A 26969-nucleotide genomic window follows, 5' to 3' on the forward strand; every position below is an offset into this window, starting at 1 on the left:
TTGGATATACTTAAATCAATGGACATAGAAGATACATATATCAAAAGGACACATTGTGAGCAAATAAAGTAAATGCACAAAACACTAGATAACTGAACAGAATAAAACAAACATTAGAAATCAAAAGTGAAACAAAGTAAAAACAATCCTAATGGTATACATTATAACAAAGAATTGCTTTAGCAAGCCCATAAATGAATGATCTAACCCTACCTCCTAGTGAAAGCACTAATAAAGAATACCTTATATATAAAAATAATTATTGTGAAAGCACTAATAAAGAATACCTTATATATAAAAATAATTATTGACTAGCATGACTCTAAAGGGGGGCCAAACCTGTGAATTAGATGAATTAAATGAACAAGTTATTAAAGAGCCCAATCCTTTGGTGATAGCTATATTGTACTACCTTACAGCATCTCAAGTAATTAATCGCAATAGAATGGAAATGTGTCTCTCATAACATATGGACCGTGGTACTCTCATGATTATGGCCCATATAATAAAGAGGTTATCAATGTAGCGTTGGTATAATACCACCCCTTTCTTGTCAAAGACCCTCATAATTTTCTCCCTATACAATATATCTTGTATATTTAACCCGCTGGCACCCTCTCAGCTGTGTATTAGGCGAGGGTGCTCTTTTCTGGAATATATATATATATATATATATATATATATATATATATATATATATATATATATATATATATATATATATATATTATACTTGTACAGATCAGCACACACCATCAATTAACAACTGTCTGGTGCATATGACATGTAGCAAAGCCTTCTGAAAATCCGGTTGTAATGGGTTAACATGTTAAAAAAAAAGTGTCCAATGTGTGTATCCATCTTGACTCCAACATGAACAGAGCTTTTGTTCTGTCTCCACCATGTCTAGTCTTTGGAATATGATTGATCAATATGGTCCTAATTGAGAAAATGGCATGACCAGCTTATTGGAAATGCCTCGCCACAGGTTGATCAGACCCTCCTTTGTGAATTGCCTGTTGAATGGCAGACTTATGGTTAGCTAGTCTTTTTCTAAAGATGGTGATTGTATTACCCACATAATACAACGAACATGGGCAAATGATGATGTAAATCACGTATGAGCCGATGCTGTAAGTGTCATGTTAGTGTGTGGGTGATGAAATTGATTACCTGTGATCATACCATTAAATGTCATACAATTGCCACACCTGTAGCGTCCCTTCTTTTCTTGTGGTAGCCAGGTGCGCTTTGGATAGCATTGTACTGGGTCAGTTTTGACCAGTGTGTCACAAAGGTTTCTCTATGTTTTGTATACCATTCTTGGTGGTGGTGTATTCACAAACGGTAGACTTGTGTCTGAAGCAACAATCGGCCAATTCTGTTTAATGATCTGCTGTATAGCACCTGAGGCTGGCATGTGTGTGGTGATAAAGTTAAGTCTAGTATCAGCTTGTTTAGGCTGTCTCTGAAAGAGATTTTTCTGCGATAGACCATGAGCTTTATCACATTGTTGGTGGATCATTGTCCTTGGTTAGTCCCTTTCTAAGAAATGTTGAGACATCTCATTCAATTGTGTCTTCTTGTAGGCATCTTTGGTGTTGTTGCGGACAACTTGCAGGAGCTGACCCCAGTTTTTTTAAATGTAGGATAAAAACTTGAGAAGTGTAGTAAAGAATTCTTATCGGTTGGTTTACTATATAATGTAGTATGTAACCTCCAACCCATATGTGATTCAACTTTATATATTTCTATATCCAAGAAGTGTATTTTGACCAAATCACTTTCCAATTTGAAGCGAACTGTGGACTTAAAATCATTCAGATGATTAAACCATTGTAATAATGTACCCATATCACCTCTACAAATAAATAAATATTGTCGATATAACAGTGTTAAAACCTAATGGAGTCCTGATCCTGGAGGAGAATATGCTCTTCTTCATACATTGACATGTAGATATTTGCATAGGATGGGGCCATATTAGATCCCATCTATGTGCCTAGAGACTGCAGATAGAAATTATTATCAAAGCGAAAATAATTCTTCTACAGGCAGAACTCCATCAGGTGTATCAAAAATTAAATTGGTTATCCTGTATAATGTTTGTTGTGTATCAAGATCCTCCTGATAAGAGACGTGGGAGTTAATACTAGAAACAGACATGTCAATTTTGACACTGTAGACAGCAGTGGAGGCGATTCCTCTGGGAGTGAGGTTATTAATACACAGAGTGGCGTCAGCACTAGATCAACACAGAAACCCCCTTTACCCACATGTTCGGACACAGACCCTATGGGGGGGGGGCAGAAACACCAAAAGAAGTGGCCCCACAAGGAAACAGAAACAATAGTTTTCAATCTCAGTTCATAACCACACTCTACTGACGAATATACACTATTAAGAAACGGCCTCACCTTTATTCCAACCCCAAAATGTAGTGCTTTTGATCTACAAGTTGATTTACACAGATTCCAGCGGCAAATTAAACTCAAAGATCATTTTAAAAATAGCCCTAAATATGTGCACAAAATATTTAAGGTTAGTAGCAACTTTGAACTTTGAACCAACTAACACACATATGTCAATAAAAACATTTACTCCTATGTGTAATAATGATATTCAAACACAAAAAGCATTTGACGTTAAGTCTTGGGATAATCTAACACCACTGGAACCCAGTGTCTTAAAAACTCTGAGGATAGCACTATTGTTATTAGACCCACAGATAAGGGCGGCACAATTGTGGTGTTGGATTATACCCAATACCAGATGGAAACCATGTGACAACTTGATGATGGACACACACCTATCAGAAATATACATATAACCCCACCAATACATTCAAGAAACAAGTCGATAAAATTCTTGGGTTTGCCTTACAATGCAAACATTATTGATGATAATACTTTCAATTTTTTGACAGTCAACAATCCGTTTGGCCTATATTTTATCTCTTACCCAAGATTCATAAATCTGTAGACAATCCCCCTGAGTGTCCAGTTGTGTCAGCCAGGGGCTCATTGTTTCAACCATTAGTTGAATATATTGACTATTTCCTACAACTTGTAGTTCAGGCCACTTCTTCATATCTTTGAGATTCTTCTGAACTCATCTCCCAGCTTACATTATTGAATAATTTACAGCCAACAGACATCTTAGTATATAACTATCATTCCACATAAGCATGGCTTGCAGATAATCAGGAGGCTCTTGATACACAACAAACATTATACAGGACCAACAACTGAATTTTTGATACACCTGATGGAATTCTGCCTGGAGAAGAATTATTTTCGCTTTGAGAATAGTTTATATCTGCATCATATGCCAATATCTACATGGCAATGTATGAACAAGAGCATATTCTCCTCCAGGATCAGGACTCTATTAGGTTTTATTGCTGTTATATCAACAATATTTCTTTCATGTAATTAGCAAGAGTCCATGAGCTAGTGACGTATGGGATATACATTCCTACCAGGAGGGGCAAAGTTTCCCAAACCTCAAAATGCCTATAAATACACCCCTCACCACACCCACAATTCAGTTTTACAAACTTTGCCTCCCATGGAGGTGGTGAAGTAAGTTTGTGCTAGATTCTACGTTGATATGTGCTTCGCAGCAGGCTGAAGCCCGGTTTTCCTCTGAGTGCAGTGAATGTCAGAGGGATGTGAAGAGAGTAATGCCTATCTGAATACAATGGTCTTCTTCTAGGGGATCTATTTCATAGGTTCTCTGTTATCGGTCGTAGAGATTTCTTCTACCTCCCTTTTCAGATAGACGATATACTCTTATATACCATTACCTCTACTGATTCTCGTTTCAGTACTGGTTTGGCTATCTACTATATGTAGATGAGCGTCTTAGGGTAAGTAAGTCTTATTTTATTTATGACACTCTAAGCTATGGTTGGGCACTTTATATGTAAAGTTCTAAATATATGTGTTTAAACTTATATTTGCCATGATTCAGGATAATCAGTATTCCTTCATTCAGACTGTCAGTTTCATTATTTGGGATAATGCATATGAATAAATAATTTTTTCTTACCTTAAAAATTTTCAATTGACTTTTTTCCCTGCGGGCTGTTAGGCTCGCGGGGGCAGAAAATGCTTCAATTTATTGCGTCATTCTTGGCGCAAACTTTTTTTGGTGCAAAATTTTGTCATTTCCGGCGCCATAGTTGACGCCGGAAGTTTGTTCGTGGTTGCGTCATTTTTTGACGTATGTGTGTCACAGACGTTTTTTTGCGCCAAATGTTTTTTGCGCCATGTAGAAAATTGGGAAGCGGATTATCTCAGTTGCCAGACGTTACATCCGGGCAAATGGTCTCTTCACCCAGAGGTATTTCTTCAGATTGTTCAAATCTGGGGACTTCCAGAAATAGATCTGATGGCCTCTCATCTAAACAAGAAACTTCCCAGGTATCTGTCCAGATCCAGGGATCCTCAAGCGGAAGCAGTGGACGCATTGTCGCTTCCTTGGAATTATCAACCTGCATATATCTTTCCGTCTCTAGTTCTTCTTCCAAAAGGGATTTCCAAAATTCTAATGGAACGTTCGTTTGTATTGCTGGTGGCTCCAGCATGGCCTCACAGGTTTTGGTATGCAGATCTCGTTCAGATGGCAAGTTGCCAACCTTGGACACTTCTGTTAAGGCCAGACCTTCTATCTCAAGGCCCATTTTTCCATCAGGATCTCAAATCATTAAATTTGAAGGTATGGAGATTGAACGGCTGATTCTTAGTCATAGAGGTTTCTCTGACTCAGTGATGAATACTATGATACAGGCTCGTAAATCTGTGTCTAGGAAGATTTATTACCGAGTCTGGAAGACTTACATTTCTTGGTGTTCTTCTCATAAATTCTCTTGGCATTCTTTTAGAATTCCTAGAATTTTACAGTTTCTTCAGGATGGTTTGGATAAGGGTTTGTCTGCAAGCTCTTTGAAAGGTCAAATCTCTGCTCTTTCTGTTCTTTTTCACAGAAAGATTGCTAATCATCCTGATATTCATTGTTTTGTACAGGCTTTGGTTTGTATCAAGCTTGTCATTAAGTGAATCTCTCCTCCTTGGAGTCTTAATTTGGTTCTGAGGGCTTTACAGGCTCCTCCGTTTGAACCTATGCATTCTCTGGATATTAAATTACTTTCTTGAAGAGTTTCTGAGTTATCTGCTCTTTCTTGTGAATCTCCTTTTCTGATTTTTCATCAGGATAAGGCGGTGTTGCGGACTTCATTTAAATTTTTACCTAAGGTTGTGAATTCTAACAACATTAGTAGAGAAATCGTTGTCCCTTCATTATGTCCTAATCCTAAGAATTCTCTGGAGAGATCTTTACATTCTTTGGATGTAGTAAGAGCTTTGAAATATTATGTTGAAGCTACTAAAGGTTTTAGAAAGACTTCCAGTCTATTTGTTATCTTTTCTGGTTCCAGGAAAGGTCAGAAGGCTTCTGCCATTTCTTTGGCATCTTGGTTAAAATCTTTGATTTATCATGCTTATGTAGAGTCAGGTAAGTCCCCGCCTCAAAGGATTACAGCTCATTCTACTAGGTCAGTTTCTACTTCCTGGGCTTTTAGGAATGAAGCTTCTGTTGATCAAATTTGCAAAGCAGCAACTTGGTCTTCTTTGCATACTTTTACTAAATTCTACCATTTTGATGTTTTCTCTTCTTCAGAAGCAGTATTTGGTAGAAAAGTACTTCAGTCAGCTGTTTCAGTTTGATTCTGCTGCTTATTATTTCATTTTTTTTTTTTTATTTGGGTTGTGGATTATTTTTTCAGCGGAATTGTCTTTATCCCTCCCTCTCTAGTGACTCTTGCGTGGAAGTTCCACATCTTGGGTATCTGCTATCCCATACGTCACTAGCTCATGGACTTTTGATAATTACATGAAAGAAAACATAATTTATGTAAGAACTTACCTGATAAATTCATTTCTTTCATATTAGCAAGAGTCCATGAGGCCCACCCTTTTTTTGTGGTGGTTATGATTTTTTTGTATAAAGCATAATTATTCCAATTCCTTATTTTTTTGATGTTTTCGCTCCTTTCTTATAACCCCACTTCTTGGCTATTCGTTAAACTGAATTATGGGTGTGGTGAGGGGTGTATTTATAGGCATTTTGAGGTTTGGGATACTTTGCCCCTCCTGGTAGGAATGTATATCCCATACGTCACTAGCTCATGGACTCTTGCTAATATGAAAGAAATTAATTTATCAGGTAAGTTCTTACATAAATTATGTTTTTTTTAATTTAGAGAGGTGGTATGGGTATATTATTACAATGGTTTAATCATCTGAATGAGCTTGAGTCCACCGTTCACTTCAAATTGGAAAGTGATTTGGTCAAAATACACTTTTTGAATTCTTTACTACACTTCTTAAGTTTTCATCCTACATTTAAAAAAACTGGGGTGAGCTCCTCACAGCTCCTGCGAGTAGTCCACAACAACACCGAAGATGCTAACAAGAAGACATCATTGAATGAGATGTCTCAACGCTTCCTAGCAAAGGGGCTACCCGAGGACACTGATCCACCAACAATGTGATAAAGCTCATGGTCTATCGCAGAAGAATCTTTCAGAGACAGCCTTAACCAGCTGATACTAGACTCAACTTTATCACCACACATACGCCAGCCTCAGGTGCTATACAGCAGATCATCAAACAGAATTGGCTAACTGTTGCTTCGGACACATGTCTACCATTTGTGGATACTTCACCACCAAGATTGATATACAAAAGATCGAGAAACCTTTGTGACATACTGGTCAAAACTGACCCATTACAATGCTATCAAAAGCGCACCTGGCTACCACAAGGATAGAAGGGTTGCCATAGGTGTGGCAATTGTATGACATGTAATGGCATGTTCACAGGTAATCTATTTCATCACCCACACACCAACAGGACATTCACTATACTGCATCAGCTCACATGGAGGTCTGAATACGTGATTTACATCATCATGTGCCCATGTTCGTTGTATTACTTGGGTAAAACAATAACTACCTTTAGAGAAAGTACTAAACAACCTGTGCCAATATATAACTAAGGTCCCTAGGGGGCGCTTATAATGAGCTACCAAATGTAGAAAGCAAAAAACACATTTGATGTCAATGATATATATATATATATATATATATATATATATATATATATATATATATATATATATATATATATATTTATTTATAAAATATTTTACCAGGAAGGATACATTGAGATGTATCAATGTCCTGGGTCCACAAAACATTGCATTGATACAATAGGGTACAATAAAATTAAAAAACAATAATAATACACAGTAGATGCAAAATTTTTACATAGAACAGGTAAGAAATATATAATCAACCATGACAGGTGCATTCTGTTTTGAGACATGTAGAGAGGGATCTCTTAAAGGATATCAGGCTTGGGGAAGGTTTGAAGTGTGCGGGAGGTCATTCCATAACTGTGGCGCTCGGTAGGAAAAGGAGGATCAAGCTGCTTTCTTTTTGTATTGAGGCAAACTAAATAATGTGCTGGTACTGGATCGGAGGTTATAGGAGGTGGGAATAGCCGGGGAGAGCATTCTGCTCAGGTAGGGTGGGAGCTTCCCAAAAAGGCACTTAAACACAAGGCAGGAAAGATGGAGGGTGCGTCTGGATTCCAGCGTCAGCCAGTTTAGTTCTTTTAGCATTTCACAATGGTGGGTCTTGTAGTTACATTGTAGCACAAAGCGGCAGAATGAGTTATACAATGTATTAAGTTTATTATGAAGGGCTGAGGCAAGATTTGTTTCTGTATAGGGCACCTAATTTTGGATAAAGTTTAGATGCAAGTTTTTCTATGTGGAGGCCAAAAGATAGATTAGGGTCTAAGAACATACCCAAGTATTTGAAAGAGTGGACTGCGGTAAGCGTGCAATTGGATTTTGTTTTGATGCGTAGATGGGAATTTTGTAATTTGTGTAATTTAGGCCCAGTTCCAAAGATCATTGTGACAGTTTTGTCAGTGTTTAGGAAGAGTTTGTTTTTGAGATCCACTTTTCTACCTCTGTGAACTGGTCTTGGAGCACTGCTTCAAGCTGCGGCAGATCAGATTTGTTTGCATAGATAACCGTGTCTTCTGCGTACATGTGTACGGTTGAGGATTTGCAGACATTAGGCAAATCATTTATAAATAATGTGAATAGTAGGGGGCTGAGAATGGAACCTTTGGGAACACCACACGTGACTGGGAGAGGGAGGGAGTCGCTGTCAGAAATGGAGACATATTGTGATTGATCTGATACATATGATCGAAACCAGGTTAACGTACTATCAGCAATGCCAGAGTTTTTTAGTTTGAGCAGTAGTATGTCATGGTCCACTGTGTCAAAAGCCTTAGCAAAATCAAGGAAAATAGCTCCAGTTAGGTCTCCTTGTTCCATGCCAGTTTGGATATCGTTGCAAACTTTTAGGAGGGCAGTTGTAGTGGAGTGATTCTGTCGAAAACCTGATTGATCAGGGGTCAGATAGTTAGAAAGTTGGTAATACTCGCATAATTGCGCATGGATGCATTTTTCTAAGATTTTTGACAATACTGGGAGCAATGATATAGGGCGATAGTTAGAAACCAAGGTTAACTCCCCACTTTTATGAATATGCACTACTCTTGCAGTTTTCCAGAGTTTGGGTATGTATTCAGACACCAAGGATTCGTTAATTAGGGTTGTGACAGGCTTGGCAATTGCTGGTGAACTGAGCTTCAACAGCATTGCTGGGATTTGATCAGGTCCAGACTGGTTTTTCCATTTTTAGATTATTAAGGTGTTTAACGACATTGATGGGTACAGGTCTAAAATTGAACTTCTCTATATTGGGTCTTTACTGTTTTAGTGGGGCCACATTTGTAGCTTCAGGATGCGTGCCATTTATTAGTTTGTCAATCAGGGTGGTGGAGCATCCGACAAAATAACTGTTAAAGGCATTTGCTACTTCTAAGGGGAATTGCAAGTTTTGGTTATCCATATTGGCAGTGGAGGGTTGGGAGTGGATTGGTGGATTTTGTAAGTTACTTATGAGTTTCCAAAGCTTTCTAGGTTAGATATGTTATTGTTCAGATTTTCACAGAAATATTGGGCCTTAGCCAATTTTGTTTGTTTAGTGCATATATTTCGCCATTGTCTATATACACAGTGATCATTCATAGAGTCAGTATGCTTGAACTTTGACCACAATATATATATATATATATATATATATATATATATATATATATATATATATATTTATATATATATGTATAAATATATATATATATATATATATATATATATATATATATATAGTATATACACACGTACACATATACTTTGTAAACCCATAGATAAATCTTCTCCACTGGGAGAATAGGATGTGGTAAATTCTCAGGGCTTTTCTTCTCCTTGATTTTCAGTTGACACACAATCTGTGTGGAAATACAAACATAAAAGGGCTCTTCCTAGTGTTATACTGTGGTGTACCAAGCCAATAGAAGGAAGGAAAATTGCTGTACCTACAATTGTGGCAGTACCAGGGTGCTGAGTGACACAGGCTGGGATCTCTCAGTGTCCCAGCTCACTGAATTTGCAGGGCTGCTCCTCTCGTTGATATTTCGGTAACAAATCATCTTTGTGGAGACACAAGCAACAGAGGGCGCCTCCTAGTGTAACACTGGTGTACTTCCTCAAGCCTGAGGAAACAGCGAGTTAAAGCTGAGAAACTAGTAGCAAGTGTCTCTAGGGCCAATTGTATCCCCCTATTTTTAAGTATTGTTTTTATATTCTGTTTTAATAAATGAGTCTGCCTGACCACATAACTGTTGGAGCAGTGAGCTGGGTTACTGAGAGATCCCAGTCTGTGTAACTCAGCACATTGGTGCTGCCACAATTGTGAGTACAGTGATTCTCTTCTATTCATCTGTTTAGTACACCAGTGTTACACTAGGAGGCACCCTTTGTCGTTTGTGTCTCCACACAGATTGTTTGTCACCTTTAGAAAAAGATTAGCTAACCATAAGTCCGCCATTCAACAGGCGATTGACAAAGGAGGGTCTGATCAACCTGTGGCGAGGCATTTCCAACAAGCCGGTCATTCCATTTCCTCAATGAGGACTATATTAGTCGATCATATTCCAAAGACTAGATGTGGTGGCGACAGAGCGAAAGCTTTGCTCAGGCTGGAGTCAAGATGGATACACGCATTGGACACATTAGCACTCAGGGGGCTTAATACAATGGTGGATTACAGTTGTTTCTACAAATAAGACTGTGGACATCTTCTCTATGTATGAGGGTTCTACCATGTCCTTGAGACACTTTGTTTTTAACATGTTAACCCATTACAACTATTTAAGCATAACAAGAGTGATATTTTGTCTAACTAATTATCAGGAGATCATTCTAATATGGCCAGTATGTCTTAAAGTTGTAAGAGTTCATATTTAGCTTATGATCGGATAACATGATTTGAGGTTATATTTTTATATGTTTTCTAGTTTGTTATAGTTTCTCCAACATTGGTGTGTCCGGTCCACTGCGTCATCCATTACTTGTGGGGATATTCTCCTCCCCTACAGGGAAAGGCAAGGAGAGCACACAGCAAGAGCTGTCCATATAGCTCCCCCTCTGGCTCCGCCACCCAGTCATTCTCCTTGCCGCTCTGAACAAGTAGCATCTCCACGGGGATGGTGAGGAGTTTGTGGTGTTAGTTGTAGTTTTTTATTTCTTCTATCAAGAGTTTGTTATTTTAAAATAGTGCTGGTATGTACTATTTACTCTGAAACAGAAAGAGATGAAGAGTTCTGTTTAAAATAGAAGTATGATTTTAGCAGCAGTAACTAAAATCTATTGCTGTTCCCACACAGGACTGTTGAGATGAGAGAACTTCAGTTGGGGGGAACAGTTTGCAGACCTTTCTGCTCAAGGTATGACTAGCCATTTTCTAACAAGACTGTGTAATGCTGGAAGGCTGTCATTTTTCCCTCATGGGGATCGGTAAGCCATTTTCTTAGACTTAGAAAGAATAAAGGGCTTATTATGGGCTATTAACTGGTGGACACTCTTAAGGGCTAAATCGATTGTTTATTTAAGTTTTTATTTAAAGTTTGAAGTGGATTTCACACTTTTATTATTTGGGGAACGTTTTTTATCACCAGGCACTAGTTAAGACACCTTCCCAGTCAGGAAGGGCCTTTCACTGTATTAGGCAGAGCCTCATTTTCGCGCCATTATTGCACAGTTTCTTTTAAGTACAGTGCATGCAGATGCATGTGAGAGGGTCTGGTGTCCACTGAAAAAGTTCCTAGAAGGCTTGAAATACCCCCCTGGGATAGTTGAAGTCACAACAAAGGCTGTGGCTGGGACTGTAGTGGGGTTAAAATTGCAAACGGCTCCGGTTTCCACATTTTAAGGGTTAACAGCTTGAAAGCTTGATACTGTGGTGAAAATTTGGTAAAGAGTGGACAATTCTTTCATAGTTTTTCACATATTCAGTAATAAAGTGTGCCCTGTTTAACATTTAAAGAGACCGTAACGGTTTTGTTTTAAAACGGTTTTTGTACTTTATTAACCAGTTTAAGCCTGTTTAACATGTCTGTACCTTCTGATAGATCATGTTCTGTATGTATGGAAGCCAATGTGGTTCCCCCTTCAAATATATGTGATAATTGTGCCATAGCGTCCAAACACAGTAAGGACAGTATTGTTACAAATAGTAAGGTTGCCCAGGATGATTCCTCAGATGAAGGAAGTAGAGAGAGTTCTACATCTTCTCCTTCTGTGTCTATACCAGTTATGCCCGCACAGGCGACCCCTAGTACTTCTAGCGCGCCAATGCTTGTTACTATGCAACAGTTGACGGCAGTAATGGATAACTCCATAGCTAATATTTTATCCAAAATGCCAGCATTTCAGAGAAAGCGCAATTGCTCTGTTTTAAACACTGTAGAGCAGGAGGGCGCTGATGATAATTTTTCTGTCATACCCTCACACCAGTCTGAAGTGGCAGTGAGGGAGGGTTTCTCAGATGGAGAAATTTCTGATACAGGAAGAATTTCTCAGCAGGCAGAACCTGATGTTGTGACATTTAAATTTAAATCAGAGCATCTCCGCGCATTACTTAAGGATGTGCTATCTACTCTGGATGATTGTGACAATCTGGTCATCCCAGAAAACTTGTGCAAGATGGACAAGTTCCTAGAGGTCCCGGTGTACCCTGATGCCTTTCCGATACCTAAACGGGTGGCGGACATAGTGAATAAGGAGTGGCAGAAGCCAGGCATACCTTTTGTCCCTCCTCCTATATTTAAGAAATTGTTCCCTATGGTCGACCCCAGGAAGGACATATGGCAAACAGTCCCTAAGGTCGAGGGGGCAGTTTCTACACTAGCCAAACGCACGACCATTCCCATTGAGGACAATTGTGTTTTCAAAGATCCTATGGATAAAAAATTGGAGGGTTTGCTTAAAAAGATTTTTGTACAGCAAGGTTACCTCCTTCAACCTATTTCGTGCATTATTCCTGTCACTACAGCGGCGTAGTTCTGGTTCGAGGAACTGGAAAAGTCTCTCAGTAGGGAGACTCCGTATGAGGAAGTCATGGACAGAATTCACGCACTTAAGTTAGCTAATTCCTTTATTTTAGACGCCGCTTTGCAGTTAGCGAGATTAGCGGCGAAAAATTCAGGGTTTGCAATTGTGGCGCGCAGAGCGCTCTGGCTAAAGTCTTGGTCGGCGGATGTATCTTCCAAGACAAAATTGCTTAATATCCCTTTCAAAGGTAAGACCCTTTTTGGGCCAGAATTGAAAGAAATTATTTCAGACATCACTGGGGGAAAGCGCCATGCCCTCCCACAGGATAGGCCTTTCAAGGCTAAGAATAAATCCAATTTTCGTTCCTTTCGCAATTTCAGGAACGGACCGGCTTCTAACTCGGCAGCCTCTAGACAAGAGGGTAACGCTTCCCAGACTAAACCAGCTTGGAAACCAATGCAAGGCTGGAATAAGGGTAAACAGGCCAAGAAGCCTGCTGCTGCTACCAAGACAGCATGAAGGGGTAGCCCCCGATCCGGGACCGGATCTAGTAGGGGACAGACTCTCTCTCTTTGCTCAGGCTTGGGCAAGAGATGTTCAGGATCCCTGGACACTAGAAATAGTCTCTCAGGGTTATCTTCTAGAATTCAAGGAACTACCCCCAAGGGGAAGGTTCCACATTTCTCACTTATCTTCAAACCAAATAAGTAGACAGGCATTCTTACATTGTGTAGAAGACCTGTTAAAGATGGGAGTGATACACCCAGTTCCAACTGTGGAACAAGGTCAGGGGTTTTTACTCAAATCTGTTTGTAGTTCCCAAAGAAGAGGGAACTTTCAGACCAATTCTAGATTTAAAAATTCTAAACAAATTTCTCAGAGTTCCATCGTTCAAAATGGAAACCATTCAAACAATTTTACCTACAATCCAGGAGGGTCAATATATGACTACCGTGGATTTAAAGGATGCGTATCTACATATTCCTATCCACAAAGATCATCATCAGTTCCTAAGGTTCGCCTTTCTGGACAAACATCAGTTCGTGGCTCTCCCATTCGGACTAGCCACTGCTCCCAGAATTTTCACAAAGGTGCTCGGGTCCCTTCTAGCGGTTCTAAGACCAAGGGGCATTGCAGTGGCACCTTATCTGGACGACATTCTAATTCAAGCGTCGTCTCTTTCCAAGGCAAAGGCTCATACAGACATTGTTCTAGCCTTTCTCAGATCTCACGGGTGGAAGGTGAACGTAGAAAAGAGTTCCCTGTCTCCGTTGACCAGAGTTCCCTTTTTGGGAACAATAATAGATTCCTTTGAAATGAAGATCTTCCTGACAGAAGTCAGAAAGTCAAAGCTTCTAAATGCTTGTCAAGTTCTTCTCTCTATTCTGCAGCCTTCCATAGCTCAGTGCATGGAAATAGTAGGGTTGATGGTTGCAGCAATGGACATAGTTCCTTTTGCTCGAATTCATCTAAGACCATTACAGCTGTGCATGCTCCAGTAGACAGGATCACCTGTCTCAGGGAATGAGTTTCTGCAGACCAAAGTGGGTCATTGTCACGACCGACGCCAGTCTATCAGGCTGGGGCGCAGTCTGGGATTCCCTGAAAACTCAGGGTTTATGGTCTCGGGAAGAGTCTCTTCTCCCGATCAACATCCTGGAACTGAGAGCGATATTCAATGCTTTCCGGGCTTGGCCTCATCTAGTGAAGGCCGGATACATAAGATTCCAGTCAGATAACATGACGACTGTAGCTTACATCAACCATCAGGGAGGAACAAGGAGTTCCTTGGCGATGAGAGAGGTATCCAAGATCATCAAATGGGCGGAGGATCACTCCTGCCACCTATCTGCAATCCACATCCCAGGAGTAGACAACTGGGAGGCGGATTATCTGAGTCGTCAGATTTTCTATCCGCGGGAGTGGGAATTCCACCCGGAGGTGTTTGCCCAGTTGACTCAATTATGGGGCATTCCAGACATGGATCTGATGGCGTCTCGTCAGAACTTCAAGGTTCCTTGCTACGGGTCCAGATCCAGGGATCCCAAGGCCACTCTAGTGGATGCATTAGTGGCGCCTTGGTCGTTCAACCTAGCTTATGCGTTTCCACCGTTCCCTCTCCTTCCCAGGCTTGTAGCCAGGATCAAACAGGAGAAGGCCTCGGTGATTCTGATAGCTCCTGCGTGGCCGCGCAGGACTTGGTATGCAGACCTGGTGAATATGTCATCGGCTCCACCATGGAAGCTACCTTTGAGACAGGATCTTCTAGTACAAGGTCCATTCGAACATCCAAATCTAATTTCTCTGCAGCTGACTGCTTGGAAATTGAACGTTTGATTTTATCCAAGCGTGGGTTTTCAGATTCAGTGATAGATCCAGAAAACCTGTGTCTAGAAAGATTTACCATAAAATATGGAAAAGATATATCTGTTGGTGGGAATCCAAGGGATTCTCCTGGAGTAAGATTAAAATTCCTAAGATCCTCTCCTTTCTCCAAGAAGGTTTGGATAAGGGATTGTCAGCGAGTTCTCTAAAAGGACAGATTTCTGCTTTATCTGTCTTATTATACAAAAAACTGGCAGCTGTGCCAAAGGTACAAGCTTTTGTACAGGTTTTGGTCAGAATCAAACCTGTTTACAGACCCTTGACTCCTCCTTGGAGTCTAAATTTAGTTATTTCAGTTCTTCAGGGGGTTCCGTTTGAACCCTTACATTCCATAGATATCAAGTTGCTATCTTGGAAAGTTCTGTTTTTGGTTGCTATTTCTTCTGCTAGAAGAGTTTCTGAATTATCTGCTTTGCAGTGTGATCCACCCTATATGGTGTTCCATTCAGATAAGGTTATTTTGCGTACCAAGCCTGGTTTTCTTCCAAAAGTCGTTTCCAACAAGAATATTAACCAGGAAATAGTTGTTCCTTCTCTGTGCCCGAATCCAGTTTCAAAGAAGGAACGTTTGTTACACAATTTAGATGTAGTCCGTGCTTTAAACTTCTATTTAGAAGCAACAAAGAATTTTAGACAAACCTCATCCTTGTTTGTCGTTTACTCTGGTAAGAGGAGAGGACAAAAAGCTATTGCTACCTCTCTTTCTTTCTGGCTGAAAAGCATTATCCGATTGGCTTATGAGACTGCCGGACGGCAGCCTCCTGAACGAATCACAGCTCACTCCACTAGGGCTGTGGCTTCCACATGGGCCTTCAAGAACGAGGCTTCTGTTAATCAGATATGTAAGGCATCGACTTGGTCTTCTCTGCACACTTTTGCCAAATTTTACAAATTTGATATTTTTGCTTCTTCGGAGGCTGTTTTTGGGAGAAAGGTTTTGCAAGCCGTGGTGCCTTCTGTTGAGGTAACCTGATTTGCTCCCTCCCTTCATCCGTGTCCTAAAGCTTTGGTATTGGTTCCCACAAGTAATGGATGACGCCGTGGACCGGACACACCAATGTTGGAGAAAACAGAATTTATGCTTACCTGATAAATTACTTTCTCCAACGGTGTGTCCGGTCCACGGCCCGCCCTGGTTTTTTAATCCGGTTTGAATTTTTTTTCTTTTTCTTTATACACTACAGTCACCACGGCACCTTATAGTTTCTCCTTTTTCTCCTAACCGTCGGTCGAATGACTGGGGGGCGGAGCCAGAGGGGGAGCTATATGGACAGCTCTTGCTGTGTGCTCTCCTTGCCTTTCCCTGTAGGGGAGGAGAATATCCCCACAAGTAATGGATGATGCCGTGGACCGGACACACCGTTGGAGAAAGTAATTTATCAGGTAAGCATAAATTCTGTTTTTAGAGATTTGATCACACGATTCTGCAAAATTAATTGTGATCTCTTCATGCGTTGCTATTATGACAGGTTGTTATGATGTTGCCATAGTTACGGCACCCGTTAATGATGTCATCAACTTGCAACATGTGCCAACGCTTCATTTACATGTCACGAATGTTAAGCAACTTACTCTAACATGCGGTTTACCATCACTATAGCAACGATAATGTTGTGATGATATCAATGCACCTGTTTGACACTCAGATGTTCTTAATTTTAAACTAGGGGGGTCTGTGATCTAATTCAGGTAACACGTAGGGTTATTTATAGGGACTTGTTTGTATAATGTACATTAATTCTTTTTTGTGCAGTTCACTTATACTTGAGTATGCTGTGTGTGGGCTGACGCTGGGAGATGCGGATTGTTCCCCAAGGGCTATCGTTATCTGTAGTAGCTTATAACCGGTCAGGGGAGTGTGTGTTTAAGAGGGGCACATTGGTGTTTTTCGTTATTTGGGTTGTGTGAAAACCGACATGTTTTTCTTCCCATGCGGGTCTCTGTTAGACTCGAGTTACACCCACGATGGGCAGGGCCTGGTTTTGTGCGCTCAGCCGCGCAGTAGTCATCCGGATCCTTGATCGGCAGCAGGTCTTTGGGCTCCGGTGTGGCCTAAGTCAGTTTGTGTATACAAGGGCACAAATAGACTTGGGAGCACTGCTCACGGAAGATTCAGTGTTTGTCTGGGGGCAGGTAGGCGCCGCAGCAGAGCTGTAGCGAGGTGCAAGTGTCTAGAGTTTTATTAAGCTTGGTACATAGCTGAACTGGGCAAACTGAGCAGTATTTGCTAAGTCTTGTATAGCGCTCCTTATTGTTGCAAAATTATTATTGCTGCAAGCAGAAAAATTATTGCGCTTTTATTTTTTAAAGACACAGTAGGCTTCTTTTATTTAAAAAAATTTAATTTAAGATTTGACTTTCAAGGCTAATTATATCAAGTGAAAGACGCCTAATATTGCTATTGCTAGTCTGTTTAACATGGCTGAACTTCAGGAAAGTACCTGTTCTATGTGTTTAGATGCCAATGTGGAACCCCCTCTTACTTTTTGTCCCTCATGTACTGAAAGGGCCTTACAATGTAAAGAACAAATTTTCTTTAATGCAAGTATGTCTAAGGATGCTTCTCAGACTGATGAGAATCAGGGTATGCCGCTACTTTCTCCCCAAGCGTCACAACCTTTAACGCCCACCCAAGCGACGCTGTGTTCCTCAACCGCTTCCACTTCATTTACTCTGCAGGAAATGGCTGCAGTTATGTCATCCATCCTTACAGAAATTTTATCCAAGTTCCCAGTGTTGCAGGGCAAACACAGCAGGACAGAAGCCACTTTGGTTCCTGCGACTTCTGATGCTTTGATGGCTATTTCCGATGTACCCTCACAGGGATCTGATTTGGGGGTTAGGGAACCTCTGTCTGAGGGCGAACTTTCCTACTCGGGAAGTGTTACCTCAGACAGACTCCGACTTTATGTCCTTCAGATTTAAGCTTGAACACCTCCGCCTGTTACTTCGGGAGGTTTTAGCGACTCTGGATGACTGTGACTCTTTTGTGGTACCACCAGAGAAATAGTGTAAGATGGATAAATACTTAGAGGTTCCTTCTTACGCTGATATTTTTCCGGTTCCTAAGAGAATTTCGGAAATTATTACGTGGGAATGGGAAAGACCGGGTATCCCGTTCTCACCTTCTCCTAATTTTAAGAAAATGTATCCTATAGCTGACACTGTTCGGGATTCTTGGCTCACAGTCCCTAAGGTGGAGGGAGCTATATCTACCCTGGCTAAGCGTACAACTATTCCTATTGAGGACAGCTGTGCTTTCAGAGACCCTATGGATAAAAAGTTGGAGGGTCTTCTAAAAAAGTTATTTATTCATCAGGGTTTTCTCTTACAACCGACGGCTTGTATTGACCAGTTACAACTGTGGCTGCCTTTTGGTTTGACGCCTTAGAAGAGTCTCTTAAGACAGAGACTCCTTTAGAGGAAATCTTAGATAGAATTAAAGCCCTTAAGCTGGCTAATTCTTTTATTACAGATGCCGCCTTTCAAATCGCCAAGCTGGCGGCTAAGAATGCATGATTTGCCATTTTAGCGCATAGAGCGTTATGGTTAAAATCTTGGTCTGCTGATGTGTCCTCTAAATCAAAGCTTTTGGCTATTCCTTTCAAAGGAAAGACCCTATTCGGTCCTGACATTACGGGAGGTAAGGGTCATCTCCTACCTCAGGATTAAGCAGCTAAACAAAGGGGTAAACAGAATAATTTTCGTTCCTTTCAAAATTTCAAGGGAGTCCCCTCTTCTTCTTCCGCTAAGCAGGAAGGGAATTTTGCACAAGCCAAGTCCATCTGGATTGGAAGAAGGGTAAACAATCCAAGAAGCCTGCTGCTGCTCCCAAATCAGCATGATGGGGTGGCCCCCGATTCAGGACCAGATCAAGTAGGGGGCAGACTTACTCTCTTTGCCCAGGCTTGTATAAGAGACGTTCAGGACTCCTGGACACTGGAAATAGTGTCCCAAGGGTATCAATTGGAATTCAAAAATTCTCTCCCAAGGGGGAGGTTTCTTCTTTCACGATTGTCTGTAGACCAGATAAAAAGAGAGGCGTTCTTACATTGTGTAAAAGACCTCTCTACTATGGGAGTAATTCGTCCCATTCCAATACAGGAACAGGGGCAGGGGTTTTACTCAAATCTTTTTGTGGTTTCCAAAAAAGAGGTTACATTCCGACCCATTTTAGATTTCAAGAGTCTAAGCAAGTTTCTCAGAGTCCCATCCTTCAAGATGGAGACTATTCGGACAATTCTTCCATTGATCCATGAGGGTCAATATATGACTACCGTGGACTTAAAGGATGCATATCTTCATATTCCTATCCACAAAGATCATCACCAGTTCCTAAGGTTTGCCTTCCTGGACAAACATTTTCAGTTTGTGGCTCTTCCCTTCGGGTTGGCCACAGCACCCAGGATCTTCACGAAGGTTCTAGGGTCTCTACTGGCGGTTCTCAGACCGTGGGGCATTGCAGTGGCGCCTTATCTGGACGATATTCTGATCCAGGTGTCATCTTATCAACTGACAAAATCCCATACAGACATGGTTCTGTCCTTTCTGAGGACTCACGGGTGGAAGGTGAATCTAGGAAAGAGTTCACTAATTCCACAGACAAGGTTTCCTTTCTTGGGAACTCTAATAGATTCTTTATCCATGAAAAAAAATTTGACGTAAGTCAGAAAGTTAAAGATTCTGAATACATGCCGAGCCCTTCAGTCCAATCCTTGGCCATCAGTGGCTCAGTGCATGGAGGTGATTGGATTGATGGTGGCCGCAATGGACATCATTTCGTTTGCTCGTTTTAATCTCAGACCACTACAACTGAGCATGCTCAGGCAGTGGAATGGAGATTATGCAAATTTGTCTCCTCAGATAGATCTGGATCAGGAGACAAGAGACTCTATTCCTTGGTGGTTGTCGCCGGATCATCTGTCCCAAGGGACGTGCTTCTGCAGATCCTCATGGCTGATAGTGACAACGGACGCCAGTCTACTAGGCTGGGGTGCAGTATGGAATTCCCTGAAGGCTCAGGGGGTGTGGACTCAGTCAGAGTCTCTACTTCCAATCAATATTCTGGAATTGAGCAATATTCAATGCGCTTCAGGCTTGGCCTCAGTTGGCTTCGGCCGAATTCATCCGCTTTCAGTCAGACAACATCACGACTGTGGCTTACATCAATCATCATGGAGGAACAAGGAGTTCCTTAGTGATGACAGAAGTATCCAAGATAATTCGGTGGGCGGAGGCTCACTCTTGTTATCTGTCAGAAATCTACATCCCAGGAGTGGACAACTGGGAAGCGGACTTTTTGAGCAGACAGACGTTTCATCCGGGGGAATGGGAACTCCATCCAGAGGTCTTTGCCACTCTGATTCTCAGATGGGGCAGACCGGAGCTGCATTTTATGGCATCTCGTCAGAATGCCAAACTCCTGAGATACGGATCCAGGTCCAGGGATCCTCAGGCCGAACTGATAGATGCCTTGGCAGTGCCTTAGTCATTCAACCTAGCTTATGTGTTTCCACCGTTTACTCTCCTTCCCCGGGTGATTGCTCGGGTCAAACAGGAGAGGGCTTCAGTGATTCTCATTGCTCCTGCGTGGCCTTGCAGGACTTGGTATGCCAATCTGGTGGACATGTCCTCTCTGCCACCATGGAAGCTTCCATTGAGGCAGCATCTTCTCATTCAGGAACCCTTCCATCATCCGAATCTGGTTTTTCTGCAGCTGACTGCTTGGAGATTGAACGCTTGATTTTATCTAAGCGAGGGTTCTCTGATTCAGTCATTGATACCTTGATTCAGGCACGTAAGCCTGTTATCAGAAATATTTACCATAAGATATGGCGTAAATATCTTTATTGGTGGGAATCCAAGGGCTACTCATGGAGTAGGGTTAGGATTCCCAGGATTTTATCTTTTCTCCAAGAAGGATTGGAGAAAGGGTTGTCAGCAAGTTCCTAAAGGGACAGATTTCTGCTTTGTCGATTTTGCTACACAAGAGTTTGGCAGATGTTCCAGACGTTCAATCTTTTTGTCAGGCTCTGACTAGAATCAAGCCTGTGTTTAGACCAATTGCTCCACCCTGGAGTTTGAATTTAGTTCTTAATGTTCTTCAAGGGGTTCCGTTTGAACCCATGCATTCTATAGATATTAAGTTGCTATCTTGGAAAGTTTTTATTTTTGGTTGCTATTTCTTCTGCACGCAGATTTTCTGAGCTTTCAGCTTTACTATGTGATTCTCCTTATCTTATTTTTTATTCTGATAAGGTGGTTTTACATACCAAACCTGGTTTCCTTCCTAAGGTGGTTTCTAATAAGAATATTAATCAGGAAATTGTTGTTCCTTCCTTGTGTCCTAATCCTTCTTCTAAGAAGGAGCGTCTGTTGCATAACTTGGACGTGGTCCGTGCCCTGAAGTTTTACTTGCAGGTGACTAAAGAATTTCGTCGATCATCTTCATTATTTGTTGTTTTTTCTGGAAGACGTAGGGGCCAAAAATCTACAGCTACCTCATTTTCTTTTTGGCTGAAGAGTATCAACCGTTTTGCATATGAGACTGCTGGACAGCAGCCTCCTGAAAGAATTATGGCTCATTCTACTAGGGCTGTGGCTTCCTCATGGGCATTTAAACATGATGCTTCTGTTGAACAGATTTGTACTTGGTCGTCTCTTCACACTTTTTCCAAATTTTATAAATTTGATACCTTTGCCTCGGCCGAGGCTGTTTTTGGGAGAAAGGTTCTTCAAGCAGTGGTGCCTTCCGTTTAGGTTCCTGTCTTGTCCCTCCGTTTCATCCGTGTCCTATAGCTTTGGTATTGTATCCCATAAGTAAGGATGAAATCCATGGACTCGTCATATCTTGTAAAGGAAAAGGAAATTTATGCTTACCTGATAAATTTATTTCTTTTACGATATGACGAGTCCACGGCCCACCCTGTCATTTCTAGGACAGGTATTTATATATTTTTTGTTAAACTTCAGTCACCTCTGCACCTTGGCTTTTCCTTTCTCTTCCTAACTTCGGTCGAATGACTGGAGTGGGAGGGAAGGGAGGAGCTATATATACAGCTCTGCTGTGGTGCTCTTTGCCTCCTCCTGCTGACCAGGAGGCGTAATCCCATAAGTAAGGATGAAATCCGTGGACTCGTCATATCGTAAAAGAAATAAATTTATCAGGTGAGCATAAATTTCCTTTTATGTACAGTATATATGTGTATATTAATATCTCCTGTTTGGTTAGCACACTTGAGGAAACGTGACCAGGTTTGCGCGCGAGTTTCTGGGGGACTACGTTAATGCGGTTGTGATAGTCTATGTTCGGCTTTTGACATGCATTGGGGTAGCGCTCATGAAAAAAACATTTTGCTTTAAACTTGTAATACACACGCAACAAGCTTACTTCTAGCGGTAGTGCAAAATACCACTACACTCGTAATCTAGCCATATATGTGTAGGGAATGTTAATAAAAATACAATAAAAAAAGAAGTCTATAAAGGATGTGACATCCTGAAAAAAAGGGATTTGTAACAGAAAACATAGCTTTATGTTTCAGATGATAAAATAATCCCATAATCCATTTTAAAAGGGTAGAAAGAGACTGTGTTTTGTTTTGTTTTTAAATGTATGTCTATTTTACAGTGTTGGCAAGTTTAAAGGGACAGTAAAATTCAAAATTAAATTGTTATGGTTTAGATAGAACATAGAATTTTAAACAACTTTCCAATTTACTTCTATTATCCCATTTGCTTCATTCTTTTGGTATCCTTTGATGATGATAGACTCCATCTACCAAGCAGTATTTCCAACAATATTTGTAGTAGTATTATACAATGTTGCATATATTGCTGCCATAAAGTACTAAAGAGACATGCATACTCCTGAGCACCATAAACATATTTCTGTTTACTCTTCAATAAAGGATACCAAGAGAACAAAGTAGATTTAAAAACATAAGTAAAGTGGGCAGTTTAAAATTGCATGCTCTGAAATGAAAATTAAATATTTAATTTTCATTTCACTGTCCCTTTAACATCAAAACTAAATCAACAATTTCCACCTAAAGTTATTTTATTTTTTTAAGAATAATTATGTTCCATGTACATTTCAGAATTATAAACACCTGAGATTTTAATGTACAAAAATAAATACAATCTCCCTGCACCAAATAAATACATAAATACACATCATAAATAGAATAAGGGTCTCTGGATGTAGTTTCATAAGTCACAATGCATAATAATTAACATAAATGTCATCGTTATACCTAATCTATTTAGTCCTTTTTAAGATATAAATACAATAATAATTAGTGCTTCACACACAGTGTACTATATAAACCATACCATAATAACATCTAAGCAAGTAAATGTTTTTTACTGTCTTGATGGAGTTTAAGGGGTGAGTAATGCTCAGTAATCCTTTAATAACACACAGCTAATAATTATCATGTTGGGAGGCCTTAGATTAAACCGAAAAATGTATCTATAAAATCTCAATATACTTTAATTGAGAATTTTGTTGATGGAAATTCTTATAATTTTCTCTACTGATAGAATCTAACTCGTTACAGGGACATGTACATAATGTAAACCATGTAATTTCAGAAAGAGAAAGTCCAGTACTTACTTGCAAGCTCTCAGCGAAGATTAAAAACAAAACTGGAAGAGTTAGTTACCGCATCTAGCTAAATGGTACAAGCCCAGGTACCATGTCAAGGTCTCTCCCAAAACCTGGGTCCCTAAAACAGCCATACAATTGCAAGCTCTCAATCAAACAAACTGGGAACAAGTCAGGGTTCACAGACTTATGTAATCACCCTAGACATATACAAAACACGGAAGGGAACTGCACTCTCAGACTGGATCTGGGTACACATCCCATGACCCTGCAACATGCTCAGACCTGGGTGCTATAGTATACATATATATATATACTGTATGTATGTATATGTGTATATACTTATGTGTGGTGTATACGTGTACATGTATATGTGTAGGTGTGTATATGTGTGTGTGTATGTGTGTGTATATATATATATATATATATATATATATATATATATATATATATATATATATATATATATATATATATATATATATATATATATACACACACACACAAATACACACACACACATATATATATATATATATATATATATATATATTCATTAAAATTATGGGGGGAGATAAAAAACTGAAATTAAAATCCTCCATGTCTCAAAATTAAATCAATGTAAATATTTGCATAGGAAATTAGTACATCTAGGCAAATATCCCCGCTTGCTTTCCCCCAGAAATTCTTAATATGCAATGTTTCCAATGCACAAGAGAATTGTGGGTAAGATATGCAAATTATGTACGCAAATTCTCAGTTTTTTTGCTTCAAAAATACTGTTTTAACACAGCGATCCTTTTAAACAGGAATATGACAGCAAACCAGAAATCACTCACTAGACAAGCCTGTTTCGTTCTTTTTGGAACTCATCAGTAGGAGATAGATTTCTGGTTGCTGCATTGGAAAAGCTATTTTCATGGTTAAACCAAAATTCATTAAAATTATGGGGGGAGATAAAAAACTGAAATTAAAATCCTCCATGTCTCAAAATTAAATCAATGTAAATATTTGCATAGGAAATTAGATCATCTAGGCAAGTATCCTACTGATGAGTTCCAAAAAGAACGAAACAGGCTTGTCTAGTGAGGGATTTCTGGTTTGCTGTCATATTCCTGTTTAAAAGGATCGCTGTGTTAAAACAGTATTTTTGAAGCAAAAAAAACTGAGAATTTGCATACCTAATTTGCATATCTTACCCACAATTCTCTTGTCCATTGGAAACATTGCATATTAAGAATTTCTGGGGGAAAGCAAGCAGGGATACTTGCCTAGATGTACTAATTTCCTATGCAAATATTTACATTGATTTTTTATATATATATATATATATATATATATATATATATATATATATATATATATTCATACACACACACTTGTCTGAGGAAGGGGAGTGTGTCCCTGAAACGTCATTTTGTTATATTAAAGTACACTTTGGAAAGTCCAGTGAGTGCCGCCTCTTATCTATTATATTCAACCGTTGGCACCCTGGCGTTTGCTGTTGTGGTGAGAGTGCTCTTTTTTGAATTTTTATATATATATATATATGTGTGTGTGTCTGTGTGTGTCTGTTTGTATTGGTATGTGTGTATATATAACATCCACTGGGGTTTAGCACTCACGATATCCCATATTGTACCTGGGTGCTCAGCAAAACACTACACAGTGTAGTATTTCTTTAATCCATAGGTAGAGCTCAGATATATATCTGAGCTCTACATGCATTACCAGTAGTTGTTCACCACTAAAGCAAAGTATAAAGTTGATTACCAACATCAGTACAACTGCATAGCCCAAAATTAGATCTACGCACAGTGAATTGCAAACACACAGATATTGTGAATCACTGTTATTTCTGCGCTGTTGCAATAACATTTATAATGGGGGGTACAGAAATTTACTGTGCTAATAAATAAAGCAATAGAACTGGGTTGGTAATAAAATATCCTAGGAGTTAAAAACTATACATAATGTTGAATGGATTAAACAAAAAAAAATGAATCTTGTTGTCTTCCTGTAAATGGTTTGTGCTTTAGGGCGCAATGCCCCTCGAAATCTTCGTTTCTATGATTTGTTTTATTTTAACCCCAAAACAGACAATTGCATACTTTAGATATACATATACTGTAGATAGATGGATAGATAGTTTAATGACATACAAGTAATTTAACCATTCCATTTACATTTCTCCATAAACTATAAATAGTAACTTTATGATTGTTTATTGATAACATTTTGAGTATATAAGCAGTTAAACTAACTCTCTCTCTTCTTTTCTTCTTTTAACAGTCGAAAATCTGGACAATACACGATGAACCGTGGCAATTCTAATGAAAAAATAGCATTTAACCGTTCTGGGTCACAAGACTCATTGGATGATCTGTCTTTGGAAGACTACTGGATAGAAGTTGAAGATATTAAGAAAAACACAGATAACAGCAGTCAGGAAGAACAAGCAGTTGTTGTTAAAGTGCCTGATGGTAATAAACTGCTATATCATATGTATATATCAGGGCCTCCCTTAGCATTTGTGGGACCCCTCAACCCATTCCCTATATTCCCCTTCCTCTGTATGTCCTGTCTCCTGTATGGCCAACCCCTTTCCCAACATTCATTGTCCTCTCCCAACATTCATTGTGTTGTGTATAAAGAATAACACTAAATATTACACCTCCTCATACCATAAACACTTCTTCAAAAAATTAAATACAGAATGTACATTGCACATTCACATACCCTCACACATGATGTCAGTCCCCCAATGCGCTTGCCTCGGGCAGGGTTGGTATCTATTGATCTGAAACATTTTCTATTAAAAAAAAATGCTGCTCTAAGTATAGTAGTTACTTAAAGGGACAGTAAACGTACAGAATAATGTTATATAATTCTGCACATAGTGCAGAATTACCGTATTTTTCGCTCCATAAGACGCACCTAGTTTTTAGAGGAAAAAAACAAGAAAAAAATAATAATCTGAATCAAATGGTGTAGAACAGCAGTCAACAGTGGAATAGTGCTGGTTGCTTGCTGCCAGATCAACCATCAATTGATGCCAATATAATTATTATCAGGACAGGAAGGAAACTACCGGTACTGTAACTAGTGAAGAAGTCATTTTTAATTGAATGACTGACACTCATACTGTGTGTTCAAAATTTAATTTCACCCTTTCTGAACCTTTTCCTTAATTACATATGCTGTGTCTTTAAACCAATTATTTTCCCATGTATAGTATCTCCAAGTCAGGACAATCTGCAGTCACATATGTATCAATTTTACAGTCCCTTTAGACTCTTCTGAAAAACTCTTGCAGGAACGATGTAATTAACATATACCAGTAATCCCATGTCTCTCTCTGTATATTGTCAATATGGGAAACAGACCCTTGGCAGCCACAAAATTTGTGAGCAGTTCCGTAATCAATAAAACA

At 39.7% G+C, this 26969-nt stretch overlaps 1 protein-coding gene across 3 annotated transcripts in view; it reads left to right on the forward strand.

Annotated features, from left to right (window-relative positions):
- The window catches only part of ARHGAP18 (Rho GTPase activating protein 18), a 492802-nt gene that overhangs the window by 258716 nt on the left and 207117 nt on the right, over positions 1-26969 (forward strand). For all 3 annotated transcript variants that reach the window (XM_053710692.1, XM_053710691.1, XM_053710693.1), the window contains exon 2: positions 25829-26019. In XM_053710692.1, the coding sequence (XP_053566667.1) occupies positions 25829-26019 (191 nt within the window). The remainder of the gene's footprint in view (positions 1-25828; positions 26020-26969) is intronic.

Source organism: Bombina bombina, chromosome 4, assembly GCF_027579735.1.
Source record: "Bombina bombina isolate aBomBom1 chromosome 4, aBomBom1.pri, whole genome shotgun sequence".
Taxonomy (NCBI): domain Eukaryota; kingdom Metazoa; phylum Chordata; class Amphibia; order Anura; family Bombinatoridae; genus Bombina; species Bombina bombina.